Below are 21,792 nucleotides of genomic sequence, written 5' to 3'. Positions count from 1 at the left end.
TATTTACCTTCATCCGTCCTGTTTATCTCATGTTCAATGAGCCTTGAGCTACTGGGCCTAGAAGAAGGTGCAACAGATGGCTGTAACGAAGGGAGATCATCAACATCTCTCAAGTTTGCAAGCATATCTTGCAGCTTTGACCTGTTGGGCCCTAACCAGAAAAAAAACCAAAAAATTAAATGGTTTATGCATAGTACACGATGACACTACTTAGATATGCTACAGCAGCACATGCAACAATGGATCCTACCTCGCATTATGACATTACCACAGAAAAACTAATGAGCACCTATTTTCAGCAGTAACTAATCATCCAGCATGAAATGAATTTCTTGAAAAGAAAGCGAGAGAAGCAACTGAGAATTCAGAACGCACAATTTTCCCCATATGGATAAACTCATACTGCTACTTTTACGGGATGCTGAGGAATGCCTCCAACTGAGTCATACTGATTATTAGAATATTTACTTTTCCAAAACAGTAGCTGACATCTGTGACTATTTTAGAATTTGTGCATCAGGTACTTTGCGCAGCATATTGTTATGACAACATTATTATTTTAAATTTATTTGTGCAGTAGTGTAGTATTGTGAACTATATAATCCAAAAAGTTATACTTATATTAAAATATACTGCAACTGGATTCACTGGTCTACTTCCTGAAGCTACATATGGTGAAGACCCATGCCCTTCTTGACACTTACCTGTGCTTTGCTCCATCATTTTCCCACATCCCTGTTTTGACTGTTTTATATAGGATTGAGGCTGAAACATATCTTCGGTAGTTTTTCCTGTTGTAAGTTTAATTAAGAATGGGAAAATGTCTTACCCATAGTCCATTATGTTTTTTCCTAGACCAGTAAATAATACAGCTATTTTTAAGCAGCTTTAATACAGCAGTGTACTCTAATATATGTATTTTCTCATAAAACGATTTTATGATTCTATTCTCTTACTAGTTCACAGGAATGTTTACTACAGCCTTGCAAAATCATAAGTTTACTAATGCAGTTGCAAACTCTACTTTGTCCACCCTAACCATAATGACTGATAATAAACTAAATCGTATTTAACTTGTCTGTCACCAAAATATTACTCAATCGAGGAAAACACTAAGAAGGATTTTGCAAGATTGTTTTATATAATATCTGGTTTATAAAAACAATATTTTACTTAGTAGCAGTTCAGTGTCTAAGCACCATGTATGATGGGATTAAAGTCATAGAAACAAACTTTATAAAATTAATGTCAAAATATTTAGTCCCTTCTTTTCCTCCAGACTGCCTTCCTCATATTCTTCTTCACTACTGTGCAATATCATGAATAGCTGAAAACAGGCTGTGATTCTTCCTGATTTTTCTGCATTGATGCCCTTCCAACAATAGTTTGTACATGGAAAGATGCTTAATCTTACTGCTGCAGTAAACCATTTTGTCTTCCAAGATGAAACCAATCAAGTCAATCCAAAAGGTACTGTAAAGGTACTAAGCAGTAGTTATCTTCATGAAGGAGCACTGGATGTCCAAGTGCTACCTTTACATCATGATTTTTTTCTCATAAATATATAAAACATGTTCCAATAATATCTATGTCTATACTAGCAATTAAGTTTTATTATCAAAAATAAAAACTCTCAACAGCTGTTCAAGAATAGAATTTCAACCGTTTGATTAAATAATTTCTGCTAAGCTAACCCTACAGCTATTACCCTGAACTACACAGCATGTCTGTATATTTTAAAAATAACAGACAAGTTAAAAAATCAATTTCACTGAAGTCATATATTGGCATGCCTTGTCTACCTTAACTATAAAGAAATTTAGAATCAATTTTGTGAAACACGAATACTTTAGTTGGTCAGCTCAGCTTCTTGTAAGACTTGCGATTAAATTCCAGGAAATTAAATTATCCCAAAGATGACAAAAATATCTCTTGAGAAATTTAAAACATAGTAATTATTTACTTTTTTTAATTAAAAAAGAAAAAAAGGACGTTTAGAGTAAGTATTTGATAACACTATTTCAGCAACATAACCAACTGCTGAGCAGGATCTTATCAGAGTATCAATACAAAAAGTAACATAACAAGTCAGCCTCAATGATGGGAGGATCTGACACTTCTGTATCATTATGCATATCTCTTTGGAAGTAAGAATTTCCTCGGTATTCATAAGCATCTTCCCACAAAGGGAGAAACATCTCTCATATTTCTTACCAGGCTACATGCAATATTATTAATATACATCTTTCACACATGAATTCTCAATATGGCTAATGTTTGAAATATTGCTGTCAATACAGTGTTTCATTTTAAACACTCCATCTGAGTTCAAAAAGTTTTAAGGCTTGCTTATCAAAACCCACTGATTTTACAAAATATATCTGTATTTCAAGAAATATAACAAAAAAATAATACAGGGCTAGAAACTGTATTTCAGATACTGGTCATAGTTTTTTTTTTGGATAACAATATCCAACTTTTTTAAAGGCTAGTCCCAGAGGTATGAAAGTCAATAAAGAAATCCTGTGATTTACAAATAAACTGATGGTCATAGTTGCTTCCTATTTCGAGCCCTGCATAACAAATTATGATGATAGCATGACTTTCATGTTGTGAATGTTAAGTATAAACAGGGGTAGAAATTAACCTGTTTTCTCCCACTGTCATCTAATAAGATACTCAAAACAGTTTCCAGTTTGGTTTCTGTATTTATTTATATACCAGACTTAAACTCTTCCTGTGAAACTGGCATGTTTCCAGCTAAGAAAGGGTTCTGAAGTCTTCTGCATTGAAGTGTGAACTATTAAACCAATGGCTTTTACAATTTAAGTATCTAAAAGTATAAAATATGCTCAAAGTAAGAATTTTTAACTAATCCAACACTTGGTTGGAAGAAGTTATATCTAATCCCCAACTATTTATCAGGCAACTTGATTGTCTGTCATTAATTTCAACCCCTGAGAACTGGTGAACAGGAAAGCAGTCAGGAGCAGCAAAGTAAAAGAGTAAGTAATTTTAGGAAAACATTGAAAGAGAGATAGAATTAAGGGTGTGAAAGATGTGAGATTTATGATTTTAAAGTGCAATGTTTTCCACTTACTCTTCACCCCCTTTTTCCCCTTGCGCTCCTTTTTGTATTGTTCCTTGAGTTTGGTTATAACTCCCTGGTCGACATTCCAGGCTTCAGGCATGAGACACTGGTCTTCCTTTTCTAAACAAAGTGAAACAAATGAAACATCCTTTTTCAATAATGTCACCAAGTGATCTCCACTGAAGGAGGCAACAGCTGCTGTCAATGGCATTTGTCTTTTATTTTAAACAGACAGAAATAGCACCAAGCTTGTGAAAGCTGTAAAACTGCTACTCACATTCCACTTCTATTTGCTCAGAATTTTCTTAAGAAAAAATTGAGATGAAATTTCACGTCTAATTCTTATAACCAAGCACATAGCTGTTCATAAACGTAAGCAACATTTACTTTATAATAAATCAGGACATATTTTTCAGGTTTTTTTCTTTCCTCCAGGGAAAGAATTACTATATCTAGAAGAAACAGCTATGTTACTTGTCGACATAACTTTACAACTCAGATGTTGCATCACTGCATTTTAATTTCTCATTTTATTGTCTTTGTGCTATGTTGTCATTTACACAAAGCAGTAGCACATTTAAATAATTTTGGAACATAGTATACATGTCACCATGGTTTAAACAAAATCTTAAAGTGCTAAAGCCACGAAATTTCGCAAAAAGGTGAAAGTCTGAATTATTAATCTTTGGAAAAAAAACCCCAAAATATTTCAGCATGCCTAACAAAAAAAAAATCCCCTTTTTTGTTTTCTTTGGTTTGTTTTTTTTCTAAATATTTTTCCCAAATTGCTTTCACTGTGACATAATACAGAGAAGAAATATCCTTCCAATTGTACGGTATTTGGAGATTTTGAACAAAACATGTTACGTGAGTTCAAATCTCCAAGTCATTTTTCCCATATATGGAGAGACTACTGAGGCAGCTTAGAAAAATAATTTGCAGGAGAAGGGGAGGTAATACAGTTTTTCCATATATATATTTATTTTCATAACCACTACAGGTACAAAATTTTTTGAAATTTGTTAACTTTTTGCTTTATTTTCTCATTAAAATCTCAATCTTTTTATTTAAAAATTAATTCCTTTCAGACCAACTTTGCTTTGCAGATCAGTAAGCTATTCTAGACCTTTTTAAAATATGAGCAATAATAAAATTACCCTCAGACTAAGCTGCAGAAATTACATGTCTGTAGAGGAAGCACAACACTATCAATCACAATCTGAACAAGTCCCTATGATTGGACAGAAGACAAAAACCAGACATGGGTTATTACAGGGACTGACTTGTCAGAAATGATGCTTGCTGAAAGAGACCTAGGAATCCTCCATAAACATCGAATTCAACAGGATTCAGCAGCACACTCTTGCAGGAAAAGCAATCAACTGCATCCTGGGCTCTATTAACAAGAACGTAACCAGTGAGGGAAGTGACTGTTCCCCTCTATCCAGCACTTGGGAGATCACACCTGTGAGTACTGCATCCAGTGTAATATCTGTAATACTCAGAAACCTTTTCGGTATAATGCTGAGTACCCACTATTGGTGTAGTGTAGCAAGTCTAAGGGAGCCACTAAGACGGTTAAGGCAGCTGGAGCAAATTAGTTACAAGGAGGGGCTGAGACTACTGTGAGTGTTCAATAATAGCAAAAAAAAGCATCTTAGCAGCCTATAACTACCTAATGTACAAGCAATTGAGAAAACAGACTCTGCTTAGACTTATATCACAGAAGAACAAAATACTTTTTGAGATGACCCCTCCTTCCTTTGAACCCTCCAGTCATGATTCTGTATTCATGAGTGACAGACTAATTCAAGATGCAAATTTTAGCAGCATAAGTCCTTTGCAGAAGCTATGAAAATAGGTATTACTAAGCTGAAGAGAGACTCTAAAATAGTCTATGGGCTAAGTCATGTCCTCTTAATACATATGCCCCAATTACCACTAATGATCAAAAACTGCATGAAGAATTCAAGATATGAGAAGAACAGGCTTCAGAAAAACAAGTATATATTCTTTCTGAGATTAGGTTTCAAGTTTAATTATGCTTTTCTTCCCTGGCTGGACAAGACTTTTTTTATCTCTCCTCCAGCCAAAAAAAAAAAAAAAAAAAGAAAAAAAAAAAGTTTAAACAGCTTTTTATTAGACTGTGTTGTTGCCAGTAAAATACCTAATATATTAATTTTCTACAGACTGTCCCAAGATGCTTCCCACATGTCCTAAAGATTCTGTTCAATTTCAGAAGTGTATCCTGAACTACTCCTGTTCAAGTGCTTTATAGTTTAAAAATTACCTGAACACATCTGAGGACCTTTCAAGCTGAATGGATTCAACAGATTACTAGAACTGATACTTGGGATCCAAAGAAAGAATTTTGTCTGTTTGCTTCGGAGGTCACTACACTACATCAGTTACACTTCAAGTAACATCAGTGATTCATAATGGCAGTTCTTTGAAGAAGCTTAGTCTTATATACAGTTACCATAAAAGACACAGGTTGTGAAACAAGTAACTGAAAAACATGAAAACCTCTAATTCATTTCTAGACTACTACTTTTCATGACAATTTATTTTAAATGTTAGAATTCTGCTTATTTGTACTCAGCTTTCATCAATGAAAGTAAAAATAAACCAGAAGTGTGAATTTGAGAACACAAAGCTCCTGTTGGCATACTGACTTTTCTGTGACACAAGTAATAGCTACACTTACCAAGCATAAATGGATAAAATTTTAATATTAAAGATAAGTATCAGAAAAACCTTTATCATAAAAAAGAGTAATATTCCTAAATTTTTTTGTGAATAGAATACTGACTGCTATATCTAATGATATTACAACACATCCTCTTAAGCAGAAAGACTACATCACATAATAATTTGAAGTCCAACCAGGAGTTTGACACAGCTTCAGTAAAATACAGCATCTCAGAGCTGATGGCTCATGTGAGAGCTACAGCTACCATGGCTTATTGGTCTGTCACAGTTGTAGTTCCATTATAAAGCTCAGTTATTTCCCATTCATTGTCAATAGCTCCCTCTGTATTCACTTATCCTTAAGACTTTCCAGAGCAGCTTAAGTAGGAAACAACTCCCCGTCAACATATTTAACCAGTTTTCTTCTTTCTTCCCTTCCCTACACAATGGGTTTAGGCAAATAATTATGTCAAGATAAAGTGGATGCTGGCATTCTGGGTTGCAGGACATAAACATCAAAGGACAGAGAACAGTTTGTGAAATGCCTCTTTATGAGTAGTGGGCTTAAAGATAAATTATTCTGCTAAATTTTTAAGGAAAGTTTGAGCAACTGAAGTGTTTATATTGCCCAAATTGCTAACTCACAATAAGAGTACAAGGAATTCAGCCTTTATGACTCACATTATTCTCTGGAGAAAGCAAAGAACACAAAATAACTTTCATATCATAACTGTAAAATACAGCTTTACGAGAGCCCTTCATTAGCATGAATAATTGGAAAAACACATTGAAACAATACTCATAAAATTTAAATTCTACCTGCCTTAATATTCAAAAGGAAAAATTACCAGAAGCATAAACCACGAAGAATCCTTAGATTAAAGCAGTGTACAGAAAAATGAGAATATTTTTTCAAGAGAGCTTCGATCTGCCAATTATTTAGTATAGAAATACTCAAAAGGTGCTATGATCCTGCCAGAGTTCTCAACTGATCAATCACAATACATTCTTCACACATTTTCTTTTTTTCCTGGTACGATGCATTCAATTTCCTTACCCCAGTCTGTTCCATCTCCTGAACTTCTCGATTCCCCATCACCATCATCTGAGGTAACCAAAAAGTCAAACTCTTTCAAAGCTTCTTCTGTATCTCTGTCTTCACTGCTCTCAGACAGCACTCTTTTCCTTACAATCTGAAAGGTCAGAAAGGACAGGAAAAAAGGCTGAATTAAGTTACACACACATCTTTATACCGAGCAGTAGTCTTGTCTTCTATGCAAAATCCAAACAGAAAGTTGAAGAGGAAGTAGAAAAGTACACATTAATAAGCAAATCTGGAATAGTATGCAGACTTGGTTCCAATTTCTAAGTTAAAATGGAATTTGTCTGTAGTTCTTTCTTTCCTGTGATCATCAATAACCAATCATTGATAATGAATTTACACTGACCTAGACCATTACTATCTTTTTTTACTACTGGAAAGTACAAACTTTCTCTTAAAACTGATTTTAAAACACACAAAACCCTCAAACAAAAAACCAAGAATGCTGTAGAAAAGACTTCAGCAAAACCAAACTTACTCTACTTCTCTGAAAACAGCCTTTCTGACCTTCACTTCTGAAATCACTCTACACGTGGACCAAAATACAGGTCTAGGAAAAAAAATGAAACCCCAAACCCCACAATTGTCAAAAGCTAATTTGCATAGATTTAGCAAATCATTCCACCCTGAATACTTTCTCAGATATTATCATTATTTAAACGTGTTGTTTTCATTTTTAAACTGCATTTTCCTTCCAAACTCAAAAGCAAATTCTGGTAAAAGAAAAAAAATACACGTTTTAATGAAAGATCTCACTGAATGCTTTCTGCAATAAATTTACTTTTCCCTCCATAATCAAAATGGACTAGATGCTTTACAGTTATTTGACTAACAGGTAAGCTGATGCCGTGATACCTGAAAACCACAGCATAAATTCTACTTCTACAGAAGGAGAAAATTTACAATATTAAAATATTTTGACTTGGAACCTTGCTAAGGGTCAGTCTGAAAAGACTTCAGTACATAGGTCAACATCTCATAGTTCATGAACATGACTGACTGTTTCCTCTAAATACAGTGAAAAAACTTCAAAAGCTGAAGCAATTCTAAACTTCAAGCTTCATTTCTTCAGCAGGCTTAGTGAACATACTGTATTACAGAAGATTTTACAGAAGAGCCTCCGACATTAGTTCACAGTTCACGGATGACAGGAACAAGTTTACAAAGATCCTCTTGAAAAATGCTGTAAAACTGATGGGGTTTTAAGTGTTTTAATTCTTAAAACTGACCACAGAAATAATCACATCCATCATAACTCTTATCTGCTTCAATACTTAGGAAACACAACTCACTGAATAAACACTAATTTTTAAAAGAAAAGGATAAAATTGAGTACTGATTGTATGGATCTATTTTATGTCATCATATGAATAAAACATAGCAAAGTATAGATCACAGAGTTGGTACGTTCAGGCATTTCACTGAACAAAGAAACAAAAAAAGTTTATTAATCACATTAGAGTTCTTCTGGTTATACTTTTTTGTTCCTTCCATAAGCTATTTAAAGAGAAATGTATTTCTCAGTTCTGTATTCTACAAGGACAAATTTCTACAAGTCATTTTAATTATCAAGAATTTTTCAATAAATATTCAAGAATCAATGCATTTTTGACAGGCAACATTATGAAAAATACCTTCAAACTATGCTGAAAATTTTTAAAAGAGGACATCTGATACTTTAAAAATATATAACAAAAAATAGAACTGGAATAGTAAAAAGGAAATTTTAAAAAACTCAATATGTCACTGCAAACTTAGATGGAAAAAAGCTTAACTTGTATGCACAAAGTCAGAAATACATATATAGTTCCTCTTATGCACACATGCTTGGACAGAACATCATAAAGATGTATTAACGATTTGCACGTGTACATACAGAGTCATATACTTTGCTTATAGGCATCTCAATAATCTCACTTTTTCTGTTCTTCGTAACTTTTTCAATTATTTTTTCCACTCACTGTTGCGGTATCAATGATTGTTTTCTCTCTTCCTTCAATATCTTCTTCATCTTCTTCATCACTAAATTCTGCAGCTGCATTTTCAAGAAACTTGAAGGTCTCTAGCAGAGAGGCAGAGTCAGTCAATTCAGGTTTCCTAAACAACAACAATAACCATCATCATGAGACAAAAGAAATCACAATAAAGTCACTTTTGCAATTACCAATTTGTTTTGTATTATTATGTTCAACAACATACAAGACTAGAATTAGCCTACAAGTAAAAATGGTCTATAACAGGTATAAATTTTTGTGGTTAAAGAACTAAACATTAGACATAAACTACCTTATTAGAACCAATAAAACTATCATATTAAAGCCAACAATTATTCTTCATCCGGCTGCTATTACCAGGATAGACACTTCAATTTTTTATTCAAAAAGCATTTTAAAGCAACATTCATCTGACACATGCCCAAAAGCGACACCAATACTGATATGCCATCACTGAAAGCCTCAGGAACAAGGACATGAGTTACAGCTACCAAGTTGGGTTCCCACATGCACATCAGGGTACAGGAAAATTTTGCTGCTGCTAGGTGATGTTCCTTGTCTTGCTGGGAAACACCAAACTCTAGATTTATTCATTAACTTTTGAGACATGATAAATTTGCCACTGTAAAACAATATAATGGGAAAATATCATTGATGACTAAGTAATGTTTACACAGACTTTTACGTTAAACAAATAAGGAAATGGATGAAGATTGGATAAGATTACGAATGTACTGGCAGAAATTTAGGCAGTGCCTCAGAACAGGAAGCATAAGGGTTGTCATATTACAAACTGAAGAGGAAGAATCCAGGAAGCAGGACTGTAACAATTATTAAAACTCTGACAAAAGTACAGATAAAGCAGTCCTAAAATTATCAACATGTTCTGTGTTTTCTATGCAGAAGATGCACTTTTCCATTAACCCCTCAAAGATAAAGTCGTGAAAAAAATTTATTCACTTTGAATTGTTACAACTACTTGCAGTAAAACCTTGTACATTCTTTAGATAGCTTTACAACACTGAAGACAAGCTTTATTGTTTTCTTACCTTTAATCAGTAGTCTGTTTTTCATAGTTCATCACTAAATGCATGTCATCTTGATTCTCACAACCACCGAAACAATAGAAGTCTCTCACTCTCTTTTCAGAATTGTAGCTCTATATTGTCTTATCCAGTCTCCTTAATACCAGCAAGTGCTTTGCTTCAGCTACATTTTGCTTCTGCTATGATCCCTTTCAAAATGTTCAATCAACTAACACACCTGTATAGTAAGGCCTTGTAAACTCCCTGCAGTGTAAACACCCAGTCATCCCTCCATCGCCCACTTACTCCAATGTTTCTTCATAACACTTTTCAAAGGTCTGTTACAGGAAACATCCAAGGGCAAAAGCTTTGATGTGTAATAAGGCACGATAAGCAGCACACTTCCTTCTTTACGCACTCTCTGCTCCAGCAGTTCTATACTTACATGTCAATAATTGCCAGGAGTGGCTTCTTCATAGCCCCATTATATCTGCATCTCATTAAGACATTTTGCTATTCTACTTTTTTTTTCATTTACTTCTCTTTATGGCCCAGAAATACCAATAGAAATTGGTATTTCTTGCCATTAGAAATTCTCATACACAGCAACATAATATACCATGATGTATAGCATGTTTTCATGGCCACTGGTTTTTCTGAGAATATTCCTTCCACTTTTCCACATCCTAGCTTAGATAAGAACAATCTCAAACATGTTTCCAATTTGCCCTGCTTCCTGCAGTATTTTGACCCTCTTGTTTCTATCAAACCTGAAAACACTGTAATATTTTTCTCTTTCCTTAAGCAATCACTACTCTGGCAGACTATAACACCTCATGAATCTGTAGTAATAATGCATATTTTCATAGAAATCCTATGGTACTTTTGCTTTGCTGTTTCCAAAAGACAATTCTTGATAAGACAAAACTTGTAATGTGCTTTGTTTGACTAACTTCTTGACTTTCAGCAAATTCTGCATGTTCTGGTCTACTTTTAGTGGACTCAAATCATCCAACCACAGCTGTATTTCTGTTTTTTCCTCTGTATTTTGCCACGTAAAAATCTGCCATGTAAAAACAGTATGGCTGCTGATCTATGATAGCAACTATCAGACACGCTCCAGTAAACAGCACTGTATGAACTAATACCAAATATAGAATAAAAAATTTCAATTAACAGAATTTATTATTAAGAAACAGACATCCTTCTGTAGGTCCACGTATTTGCAGTAATTCATACCAAGATTTGTATGCTCTGTACTCATTTGATCTTAAATCACGATCTCTCACACTTAAGTTCAAAGTGACTACCAAAACAGGTTATATCTTTTCTAACTGGTCTGAATTCAATTATCCTATCCATTATTCCACACTTTAGTGGGCCGGATATATGTATAATCCTGTATCTGCAGCTACAGGAGGAGAAGGGGTAAAGGGCATCTTATGCATTGGGAAACATAGTAGTTTATTTATCATGTATTTCAAAACTGCACAGTACAAAAATATACAAAGTCAGCATAGTACCACAGAATATTATTTTGCTAAGGCACAACTTCTAAGAAAGAATTCATAAGAACCAGAAAAATAAAACAGAAGTGACAGAATATTTAAACTATTCAAAGGTTCTGAAGAAGAAAAGTTTCAAGTTGACAGACAGGCTGATTTGCTATATTGTACCCCAATACACTTTAGTAGTCAAATCAAAGTAATTTAATAATTTAGCTATTTTTAATCCTTTAGCAGCACATAAACATAATGCATTTTAGATATTACTGTCAGCATTAACACTTAAGAATAATGTAAAATGTACTTGAGAAAATGTCTGGCCTTAGCTAATTTATGTTATGTACTTTGATGGCAATTTGAAGCTTGTTTGTTTCATTATTTTCCATCTGGTTAGTTCATTTTTCTTACGAGGTCATTCACAAAGCAACACAAAAAAGTAGAAGTGGTAAAAATATATTCAAAAATAAGGTAGTAAAATTAATTACTTTAAATTCCACTTAAGAAAAAGAAAGTCAATTCAACATTGCCAATGTCAATTCAACATTAGGTTTTGTAGCTTGGAGTATTAAAAAAAAAAAAAAAAAAGGGTGAAAACAATAGAATGGAGCTCCAAAAGCAGGGACTGATGCACAAACTGTAGTATTATAAGCATGAGTGAGGCAAGAGTACGGCAAGGTTCAGAACCTGCTGCAAATAAATAGAGATCAAAAACCTCAAAAAGGTCTCAAAAAGGACAATTCCTTTTTCTGGACTGTTCCGGATCACAACATATGTAAGGGAGAACATAATTTTCAAAGTGCAAGAACTTAGGATGGCTTTTTCCTTCTTCCCTAGCCATATAGTCTAATGAAAAACTACTGGAGAAAAATAAGGCAGAAACCTCAGACAGCAGGAGCAGCTACAGAACCTGCCAAAGCAGAGAGCATAGAACCAGAATGTGGCAGGACTTCCAACCCTGTGCTCCTCAGCAGCTTGCTCTGAATCTCTTTCTCACTGCTCCTTTCTCAGTCATACTCTGCAGCAGCACTCTTGCGTGGTTTTTTCCCCAACACTTAACTTCTTTCCCTGAGGTTTCATCCCAGTTGACTTAGCACCTCCTACCAACCAATCGACCAACCAATCAACCAACCACAAATCATTTAACCAATATAAAATCTTCTATCTGATACTGTTAACTCTGTGTATCACATTCTCCTTTCCAACAGCCTTATCCATTTAGACAGGAAATTCTTTGGGACAGAGAGATTATCTGCTACTCCTGCCTGCACATGATTAAGTACAACAGGACTAACTGCTTGTCACAGCCATACTAATAAGTAGTGCCAGAAGGTAAGTATAGCTAGACTAATGCTGCTGAGTTTTCCATCTTACTACTAACAGATGGGACAGTGCACCAATTTCATGAATAGTATTCTTAAAAAAGGGAACTTCTGATCTCCAAAGACAAAACACGCTTCCCTGTTTAAAACACAAAATTCTTGTTACAAATGGGATGGTAACTGAAGTACTTACCTCCCCTAAAGCAACATAAACCTGAACTCATGGGAATATTTTCCTCCTCAGGAGAAGCTGCCAGAATTTTCTGCAGCTGTGATGGCTGTGAAAATCTGATCCCAACTTATATTTTACAGGCTGTTCAAATATTCAGATTTGTCTTAACCCATCGGCCCCTTTACGACTAAAAATAATAATATCTTCCCATGAAATCTAAAAAATATGATTTGTGGATATTCCACATGTACTATTTACAGTAAGCCTGGCTCTCTCTGGGGCTCTGCAGGTCATAAAACCAACTCTTTATTTTCTGCCCAACAGTGACATGTCTCAAGGCAAGTATTTTGTGTAAAAATCCAATTGGTTCTGACACTGAAATATTAGCAGCTTTACAAAATGTATAGTTGAGAGTGAATGTATTTGCTCTCAACATTTAATATTCAGGATCTTAACATAAATCCTGTTTCCTACTGAGGGAAAAGTAGCAGCCTATAGATAAGGTAAAGTTACGTGGAAACTAAAACAGCACATCAGTGATACCTTTCCTGCTTCCAACATGATCCAGAACGTTTCCTATTGCAAAGTCAAGTTTAACTTAGACTAAAGTCACATCATAGACACGTATTTTTTTTGTAACTAACACAATCAATATATCTATCATTACCTTCTCCTTTGTTGATAATAACTCTGAAGTCTGTGGTCATGTCCAGGGAGAGTCTCAAACTTCTACCATGAACTGCCCAACCACAAGGCCATTAACTGCCTCATGTCCTACTCACACCCCAAAGGAAAAAGTAAAGCCTTTTTTGTTTGTTTCTTTTATCCAAGACATACACCAGTTATCTTAAATAAAACCAGGATTTTATTGGTAAATTCAGAAGCAGGAAGAAATACCACAGTAAAGTTAAATAAATACAAGTTAAGGTTAGGCTGAGAAATGTTTGTGGGGCCTGTACAGGAAAGAACCTGTTGTAACCCAGCATTCAGAGCTATTCTACTGCAGTCTTTCTTGAGCCATTTTCTTTGGTTCAGTTTCCTCCTACTATCAAAATATGCTACTGCAAGTTTTATCTATTCCCCCTAGAATTTAGTTATCATATGTTTTACCATAGTCTTTTCAATGTGGCTAGTTAAGTTCTTTTGAACTGTACTCGTTTAAATAAATGCATGCAAATTCAATGAGGACTATCTTTAAGAACAATTCATTAGATCTTCAACACTGTGTAAAATCTTTCATAACATAGCACAGAAAATATCAACATAATAATTTATAAAATTATGGAACACTTAAAATCATGAAAATTTACACACAAAGAACACAGGGCAGGCTAAACAGTCTGTCACAACCTTTGAAACCTCTTATGAATTCACATCACACAATGCAAGAACTAGTGCAAAATATTACAACTAGTAAGCAATACTTACAAAATGGTTTGGATCTAATTTGGAATTGCGAAGGAATAGCATTTAAAAAGGAATGGCCACTTCTCTTGCCAGATCTAGTCAGATAACTATAATATATCAAATAAACAAGTTTTATAAAGAAAAAAATAAAACGCAATGTTTGAAGTACCAGAGTAACTTTTATAAATTATTTCCCTATTCACCTCCCCTCTCTATTCTTTTCTCTCTACCACTGCACAACTTCTCTGTCTCTTTCTCCCCATTCTTTCTGTACTATGAATCTTATGTGACATTTCCAAGAAGCATCCCTCAAACCCTTAAGCCATAGAACTGTGCCACTCAAAAGCATGGTTCATTCATACTATTTTCTTCACAAAAAAACCCCAATTTATCTACTTTATCTGGCATAAACCAGGTACCTTTGAAATGCCTGTTAGGTCACAGCAAGATGGAGGCAGGGAGAAACAGGAAAAAGCTGAAAAAGAAACCCTGCCAGTAAAGTAAATAAAGCAAACAGATTTTGCATTTTTTTTTTTCTTTTTGTAATTCAATATTATGGTCTTGCATGCCATTTTGGAAGTCTTCATGGCAGATGTTACCTCGGGTTGACAAATTCAGAGATATTTTCCCAAATAAACCATTTTATAAGCTAGTCAACACACAACATTCATCAGCCAGTATGCAGCATTTTCATTACATGGGTCAGTGTTAATAGGATTTAGAGATGCAAAAGAGTTATTAAGGCCTTCTGGTATAGAAAGACGTTCATTCACTGAAGTGTCAGTTAGAATGATTTGTTGTACATCAGAAAGGTAAGGTTTTCAAAATGTTTAATTTTAATCTTTGAAAAGGTGTTTGGATTTGCTTTCCAATCCTGAGGTTTGATGCCTTTTTGCTCATGTAAAGTAGAGGCGGTGGAAGCCATATACAGTTCAAAAGGGAAAAAAAGGGCAGTAGACTAGTTTCAAAGAGAGACTGACATATCACCCAGAACTGTTTTTCTTTAAAAATTTCTATTGGCTATTTACAGTTCTAATGATCAAACTCGTAGCAAGAACTCAGATAATTTACCTATACCATTTCATATATACACACATTCATACATATGCATATACATACATATGTTTGGTATATGTTCATTCCTTTCCAGTTCTGTTCCTTTATTATATTTGCTTCCACTCACATCAAATACACACCTTCAAGAAGGTAAACTAATTTGACTGTTTAGGTTTCACTCATTAAGAAAAAACTACTAAAAATGAGGTAATAAGTGAACTAAAGACACTTAAGTAACTGTCATGTTTTCAAGGCTACAAATGCTGTTTGCAGGCAGCTTTCATTTCTGCTTCAGTTTGTTGGGGGAAAGCACCCATTTCTCTCACTGCAAGTGTTAAGAATTTAAACCATTATTATGAGGTTATTATTTTAGTATCTATTTTTGAGTCCAGTCATGCCAAGTGGTACTTATCTTTTGTAATGCAAGTGAGCTGATTGAAGAAACTGAAAACTGATTCCCTTTTACATTCCATGAAATAAGTGAAAACAGGACTATATCTAGCTCACGTTATCATATTAACATTTCACTTATGGATTCAAAATCTTGCAGGGTGCATTCAAAATCCACATGATATCTTGAGTGCTAAAGTTTTCAAGACGATCTGTGCATTAGCAAATAAATAGGCAATGTAAGAATACAAGTTTAGGCACAGATGTAGCAGCTAGTAACACAAAGTCTGAAGCTACTTCACCTAAGGATGAAGAAATTCAGACAACAATAGTTTGTTCATCACTGTACCAAAAGGGGAAGGTCTCTGATGTAACTGCAACCCTTTAAGATACACAAAATTAAGCTGAGAGGTATGAGGGACCAGACGGCAATTTTCTAAACTGGGGCCTAGTAGAAGTCAATTCACATATTCTCTGCTGCAAATAAATATTGTTATATTAAGTATTTGCACTACAGTAACCATCTTATGCTTCTACATACCAAAGCAAACAGCATCAACTTCACAATAATTACTCCAAACATTCTCACCAACCTTTCCCATAAAAAGGCTGAACTTTGAGGTGTCCAAACCCCAGCTGTTGAAATAGGTATGAAGGACAGACAACAAGATATAACTTGTATAATAGGCAAGTTCTGGTATAACAAACAACTCAAAAATCTGTAAAAGATGTAGTAAGCTGAACAGAGGAGGAATATCCTCCCTGCACACCACAAAGTATACACTTCACCCATCTCCGAGGACAGAGGGAAAATGCCAGGGTATCCTCACAACAATCAAAGGCATTTAAAAAAAAAATTTAAAAATAAGAGAAGTGTGGATTTCTGCTGTGGTCAGAAGTACAGTCAGAGATCGATGAGAGGTATTGCTGAAGGAGGCTGAGTAGCAGCAACAAGTACTATGCACAAATTAATAGGCTTACACAAAAAATTGTGCTAAAATCAAACTGTGTTGAGAAGGAGTTTTCCCATTCTTTTACTGGAATTTCTTTCAGTACTAATTTATTTTGTTCTACACCACTCTTCCATTTCACTAAGAAAGTATTGATTGATTACCAAAAGACAATAGTCAAAACATAAAAGAAGCTTTGCTTCCTGTTTCCATTACTCCCTCTCTCCCCAAAGAGATAACCATATGGTTATGTGGTTTATATGCATAAAAGCATCGAATATCAATTTTCAATTTTTTTGGGATTTATCACATTGGTGTTCAGTTGTATGGAAGGCAGTTTAGCCAATCTGTTCTTTCTGCAATTTACACTGCTATATGGATAAAACTTTAAGGAAATTAAAAGCTAATGTGCCTTCCATCTTCCTGTTATTAAAATGCATCATTGAAACTATATTCCTTGTGTTTTACCCTGTACTTTTTCTCCTCTATTGTACATTGTCTTCATCACATTCACCCAAATTCTTTCTGAACTCCTATTGATTTGTCTTTAGCATTTCTCCCGCACAAGCTTTCTCTTTACTCAAGTCCTGTACTCTCCGCTTCTCACATTCTTCATTCCATGTAAAGATTTTTCTAAAAATCAGACTTAAAATCCACAGATTCAGTTGGGTCCATATTACACAGTTCTTCCAAGATCAAACGAATCAAACACACTATGAGTTGCCTTTTCTCACTTCAACAGAGGTGCATTCCTTGTTAGACTACATTTATTTTCATGCATTACTTTTTGCCCAGTGCTCTGCTCCTCAAATATAACTAAAACATCTACAGGTTGACCACTGGCCTCAGAATTGCTAGCAGATATGTATCAAAGTTCTTTAAATGTTTTGAACCAAAAAATCTGCCAAACAGCATTGGCTTGAGCAGTTCACAGGCTTCTGTGGTGATAGCAAAGTTTTCTCCTACAAAGGTTTTCACTGTATCTGTACAGTTACAGAGTCTTCCATCTGCATTTTAGTTTGTAACTGTCCCACTGTCTGATGGTCCTGGCAACCACTCACACATGTCCTTAAACTTCCTGGAATTGCACTAAGGTTTTGTTTGGTTTCTTGTTCTTCTGCTTTCTCACTGTAACTTTCTTCTTCTACCACTACAAAACTGCAAACACTTGTTCATTGCATTCCTTCCAACTGTAAAGTTTGCTGTGGTCCAAATCCGTTTCTCGCTTTACATACATGCAAGGAATAACAAGAGGCTGCTAAAGAACTGCCAATCCTTTTGCCTTCACAGTAAGCAGCCTAGTGCTAGTGAGTTTGCTCCAAAAGGTGCACTTTCCTCAACTGTAAGCCACAATTAGCAGAGTAACCTAAATTTTTCCCGGTTCTGCCAGCCAGGTAGAAAAGCATTGAATTAAATTTTCAGACACTCAGTAAGAATTTCAATTGGGTTTAGGAGCAAGATCAGTGTGCCTTAAATCTTAGTGACCTATTCAATGCTAATACTTTTCAAAAAGAAGGTGTTCTGTATATGTTTAAGTAATGTCTCTTGTCAATAGATGAGGCAGGTAACATTTCTGATTTCTCATCTACCATAAAGCTGCACTTTGAAATCTGAGAGGCAAGTGATGATGCAGTTGGGAGGAGGTGAACAGTGCCACATGCCACAGAAACAGCAAGGTGTAACATTTTACAGTATCTAGTAGCACAGGATAAAATAGCTGTTAAATAACAGGCAGTCTCTGCCAGGAAGAAAGCCACGGAATGCTTCCTGAAAGGTAAATTGGAAGAGATGGTCTGAAAGTGTAATTGAAACACCCAGAAGAATAACAGCATTGAAAGCTAGTCCTGTACTCAGACTGATCAAGGAATTTTCATAAAATCACGATTTTTTCCCCTCAGTGAGGGAGATCCTCAGTGAGGACATCCACAAACTCAGAATCACCCATGAAGACTGACATGACTATCTTGAATAAGAACCCTGGAAAATTCTTCCACTGTAAAACCCTGGAGTCCCTTCTTGCTCATCATGTTATCAAAATGCTCCCCTGAGCTTTCTAATAGAGTCTGCCATATTATGCATCACCAGCAAGATGAAAACAGCTTTACAAAGTGTATAGCCTGACCAGCCTTACAGCAGACAAGCTTGGAGAACTACAGTGGAAGGGAGCTCATTTTTCTCCACCAGTGAATGTCCTCAGCCATGGAGTAAACTACAAAGTGTTAAACCTAATATCATATCTACCCCAAAAGCAAATAGATAAGAAAAGAATGTAAATGTATCCAAAACTGCTATATCAAAAACACTGTCCCAGCATTTCATCCATCAAATAGCTAACTTATACATACATCTGTTTAAAACTAAGTAAATACATATAAATAAATTTTGAAGTGTAAGAAGAGAAGTTTTGTTTACCCACTTCCTCTAAGAGGAAGTGATCCCTTCACGAGAAATAAAACCAAAATTTTACAAATGCTTTTTAAAAGACAGAATGTTTCATATAACAGTGTTAGACCTTAGAAAATAAAGGTCTTAAATTTTGCCACATCAGTATAGAAAAGGAAAAAAGAGTGATAATCTTTGAGGAATGCTGTACTTGTTGATGCAGTACAAACTACTGGAAGCAGCTACCTCATCTATTGTTCATACAATTCTGCATGATTTTCATTATTTTTCTAGTTTTGCAACTACAATATCTTAAACAAAAACAAATAGGTTATTTTCCTGAAGCCTTTACAGTTAAGTTTAACTTTTTTTTTTTTTTTTTTTAAACTCTGCATGGAAAAGAGAAGAAAAAGGAAAAAAAACCCCTAAGTTTTCAACATTACTTAAAAGCAAAAGTAAGCTTAAGTTTTTACTGTCTTGGACTGACTTTCCATAGTATTAGAAATATTAAAAGACAGAAATTAGTACCTTACATTGAGTCACATTTACCTATGTATATTCATCAGTGGAAAATCAAAAACTTACAAGACTCAGAATGTAATGAGTGACTTTGTTTTTCAGATTCAGTCAAAAAAAATCCTGTCTCTTGTATAGATTATCATGTCACAGTCAGCACAGACCAGAAAGGCAAAGCCTGCAATCTACACAGAAAAGTTTCCAGCAATACAAATAAACCATTAACTTGAAACAATGGCAACTTCTAAACACTTTGACCTGTATCTCAAGAGGTTTAATTTGACTTAGTGCTGCCATTCAACTAAAAAAAATAATTTATGGTGCTTTTAAGATGTGAATCTCAAGAGTTACTTCCACACTTATTGCTTAATATAATGAAATTTGCCACAATTGCTCTAATCTCCAACTAGGGAACCCTGAAATCTTCCTGGTAAACAAAAATTTTGTTCAACAGCATTAAGTGCACTTTTATACATAAAGATAATGCCATCTTGATGCTTACCCGATCATTGTGCTTTCTTTAATCTGGCCCTCTGTGCCATTTACCATCGGCTCTTGATTTCTGTTTTCTTTTTCTGAAGCATCACTTGAGAGGCCCAATAAAGCTCGCACTCGTTTTGACTTCACATCCAATATCGTGTCCGTGTAGCCCACTTCTTGTAGATACCTGTAGGGACAGAACTCATGCTAATCTTCCATGCACATCCTACTTATGCAAAATCAGTAAATGAAAACTTCTCCCTAAATTCATCTTCAACCCCTCAGCTTAGCAAAGGATGGTGCTGAGCTAATGAAACATGCTTATAAATCATCCTGTACCAGCTGCAGAGGGATTGCCTCTTGCAGTACCAGCCTCTACAGTCACTGAGAAGCCTAACAGTCAGAGGTTATACAATACGTTATTCATTCATTTACTAAAATGGGTGGAAAAGCACTTTCAATTAAAATATTTACAACTGCTTTATAAAAATCACCACAGTTGCATGTACAACATGGTCATTTTATTCCTGGACACAAGGAAACTAGATACAAGAAGTATCAGATTTGTTCCTATATAAACATTATTAGAAGCCTAGAAAACAGAGAAAATAAAACCCAAACTCTATAGCTGTAGCTATTAGTGAGAGTTGTTATTTATGATGCACTAGGCTTGATAAAATCTTTGTCTTGCCTTTCCTTTATTCTGCAATGGATCTGCTAAATATTAATTTGTCTTCCATATAAAGGTTGGGCAGCAAGCATCCTTGTATGAAAACCTCAAGGTCTAAAGTTGGCTCTTTAGGTCTAAAGTTGGTTCTTTCATCAATATGCCATATTGCCTTTGAGGGAAAGAGGAGGAACATATGATTTAAAAAAAGAAAAATTAAAAATTGGTCTCTGTCCTTCCCTCCAGAATCTGGAGTTAATAGCACTGAACTGATTAAATGGTTAATATTCTAGACAACTCTAAAGAAGGGAAATGCTATCTTACAGTAACAGCTGTTACAAATCAAGGACATGCACTCTTCCTGCAAGAACATTCTCCTCCAATTATTTAACAATATCATTCACATAACCACATTAGGAGAGAAATACTCATTGTTGGCTATAGAAAAATCAAAAAAGTCACCTATGCAAAACAGAGTCTGTTGGTAATATGCACTCTCTTCAGCACTGTGTCACTCATGAATTGCACTGAGAAGGAATGACTTGTCTTCAGACTCACTGATCCAAGTCAAGACCACTCTATTTACATTTATCCGACATGCATGTATAAGCCATCCAACAGACAAATTTAACTTCTGAACAATTCCTTGGAAAAAGGTCCTTTTATATAAGCTCCAGACTGTCCTTACTGATTCACACCCCTCTCATTTAATCCTTTGCAACACACCAAATATCTTGGTAATTAATTTATTCATTATGATCACAATTCAAAAACCAATTTAGATTTATAGACATTTGCTTCATTCAGATGAACTGAGAACTATAAAATGTCTTGTCTAGCCTCCTGGATGTTACTCTTTTCTGCACCTCAAACAGGCAAAAATAAAAGTTTTCCCTCTCCAGTGCTAGCTGTTTTTATTTTACACAATAAAATTCTGCTCTTAGCAGAATTACATGTGTGTGTTGTTTTTTAATTGCAAAGTGCCATGACCCACTGTCTCCCAAGCAAATTGTTCGATTATACTTATTGAAAGAAAAGTAAATGA

General features: G+C 34.9%; 1 protein-coding gene across 6 annotated transcripts in view; it reads right to left on the bottom strand.

The window, feature by feature from the left end:
• The window catches only part of STRN (striatin), a 67,768-nt gene that overhangs the window by 21,591 nt on the left and 24,385 nt on the right, over positions 1–21,792 (bottom strand). For 2 of the 6 annotated variants that reach the window (XM_032683107.1, XM_032683112.1), the window contains exons 5-10: positions 20,103–20,267; positions 8,846–8,981; positions 6,840–6,975; positions 3,101–3,211; positions 705–791; positions 8–151 (exon numbers count right to left, since the gene is read on the bottom strand). In XM_032683107.1, the coding sequence (XP_032538998.1) occupies positions 8–151; positions 705–791; positions 3,101–3,211; positions 6,840–6,975; positions 8,846–8,981; positions 20,103–20,267 (779 nt within the window). The remainder of the gene's footprint in view (positions 1–7; positions 152–704; positions 792–3,100; positions 3,212–6,839; positions 6,976–8,845; positions 8,982–20,102; positions 20,268–21,792) is intronic. The other 4 variants (XM_032683109.1, XM_032683108.1, XM_032683110.1 and 1 more) reach the window with 4 other exon arrangements.

The sequence above is a fragment of the Chiroxiphia lanceolata genome, chromosome 3, assembly GCF_009829145.1.
Source record: "Chiroxiphia lanceolata isolate bChiLan1 chromosome 3, bChiLan1.pri, whole genome shotgun sequence".
NCBI classification, from domain to species: domain Eukaryota; kingdom Metazoa; phylum Chordata; class Aves; order Passeriformes; family Pipridae; genus Chiroxiphia; species Chiroxiphia lanceolata.
The sequence above is the reverse complement of the archived record's forward strand: the minus strand, read 5'-3'. Positions and strand labels throughout refer to the sequence as shown.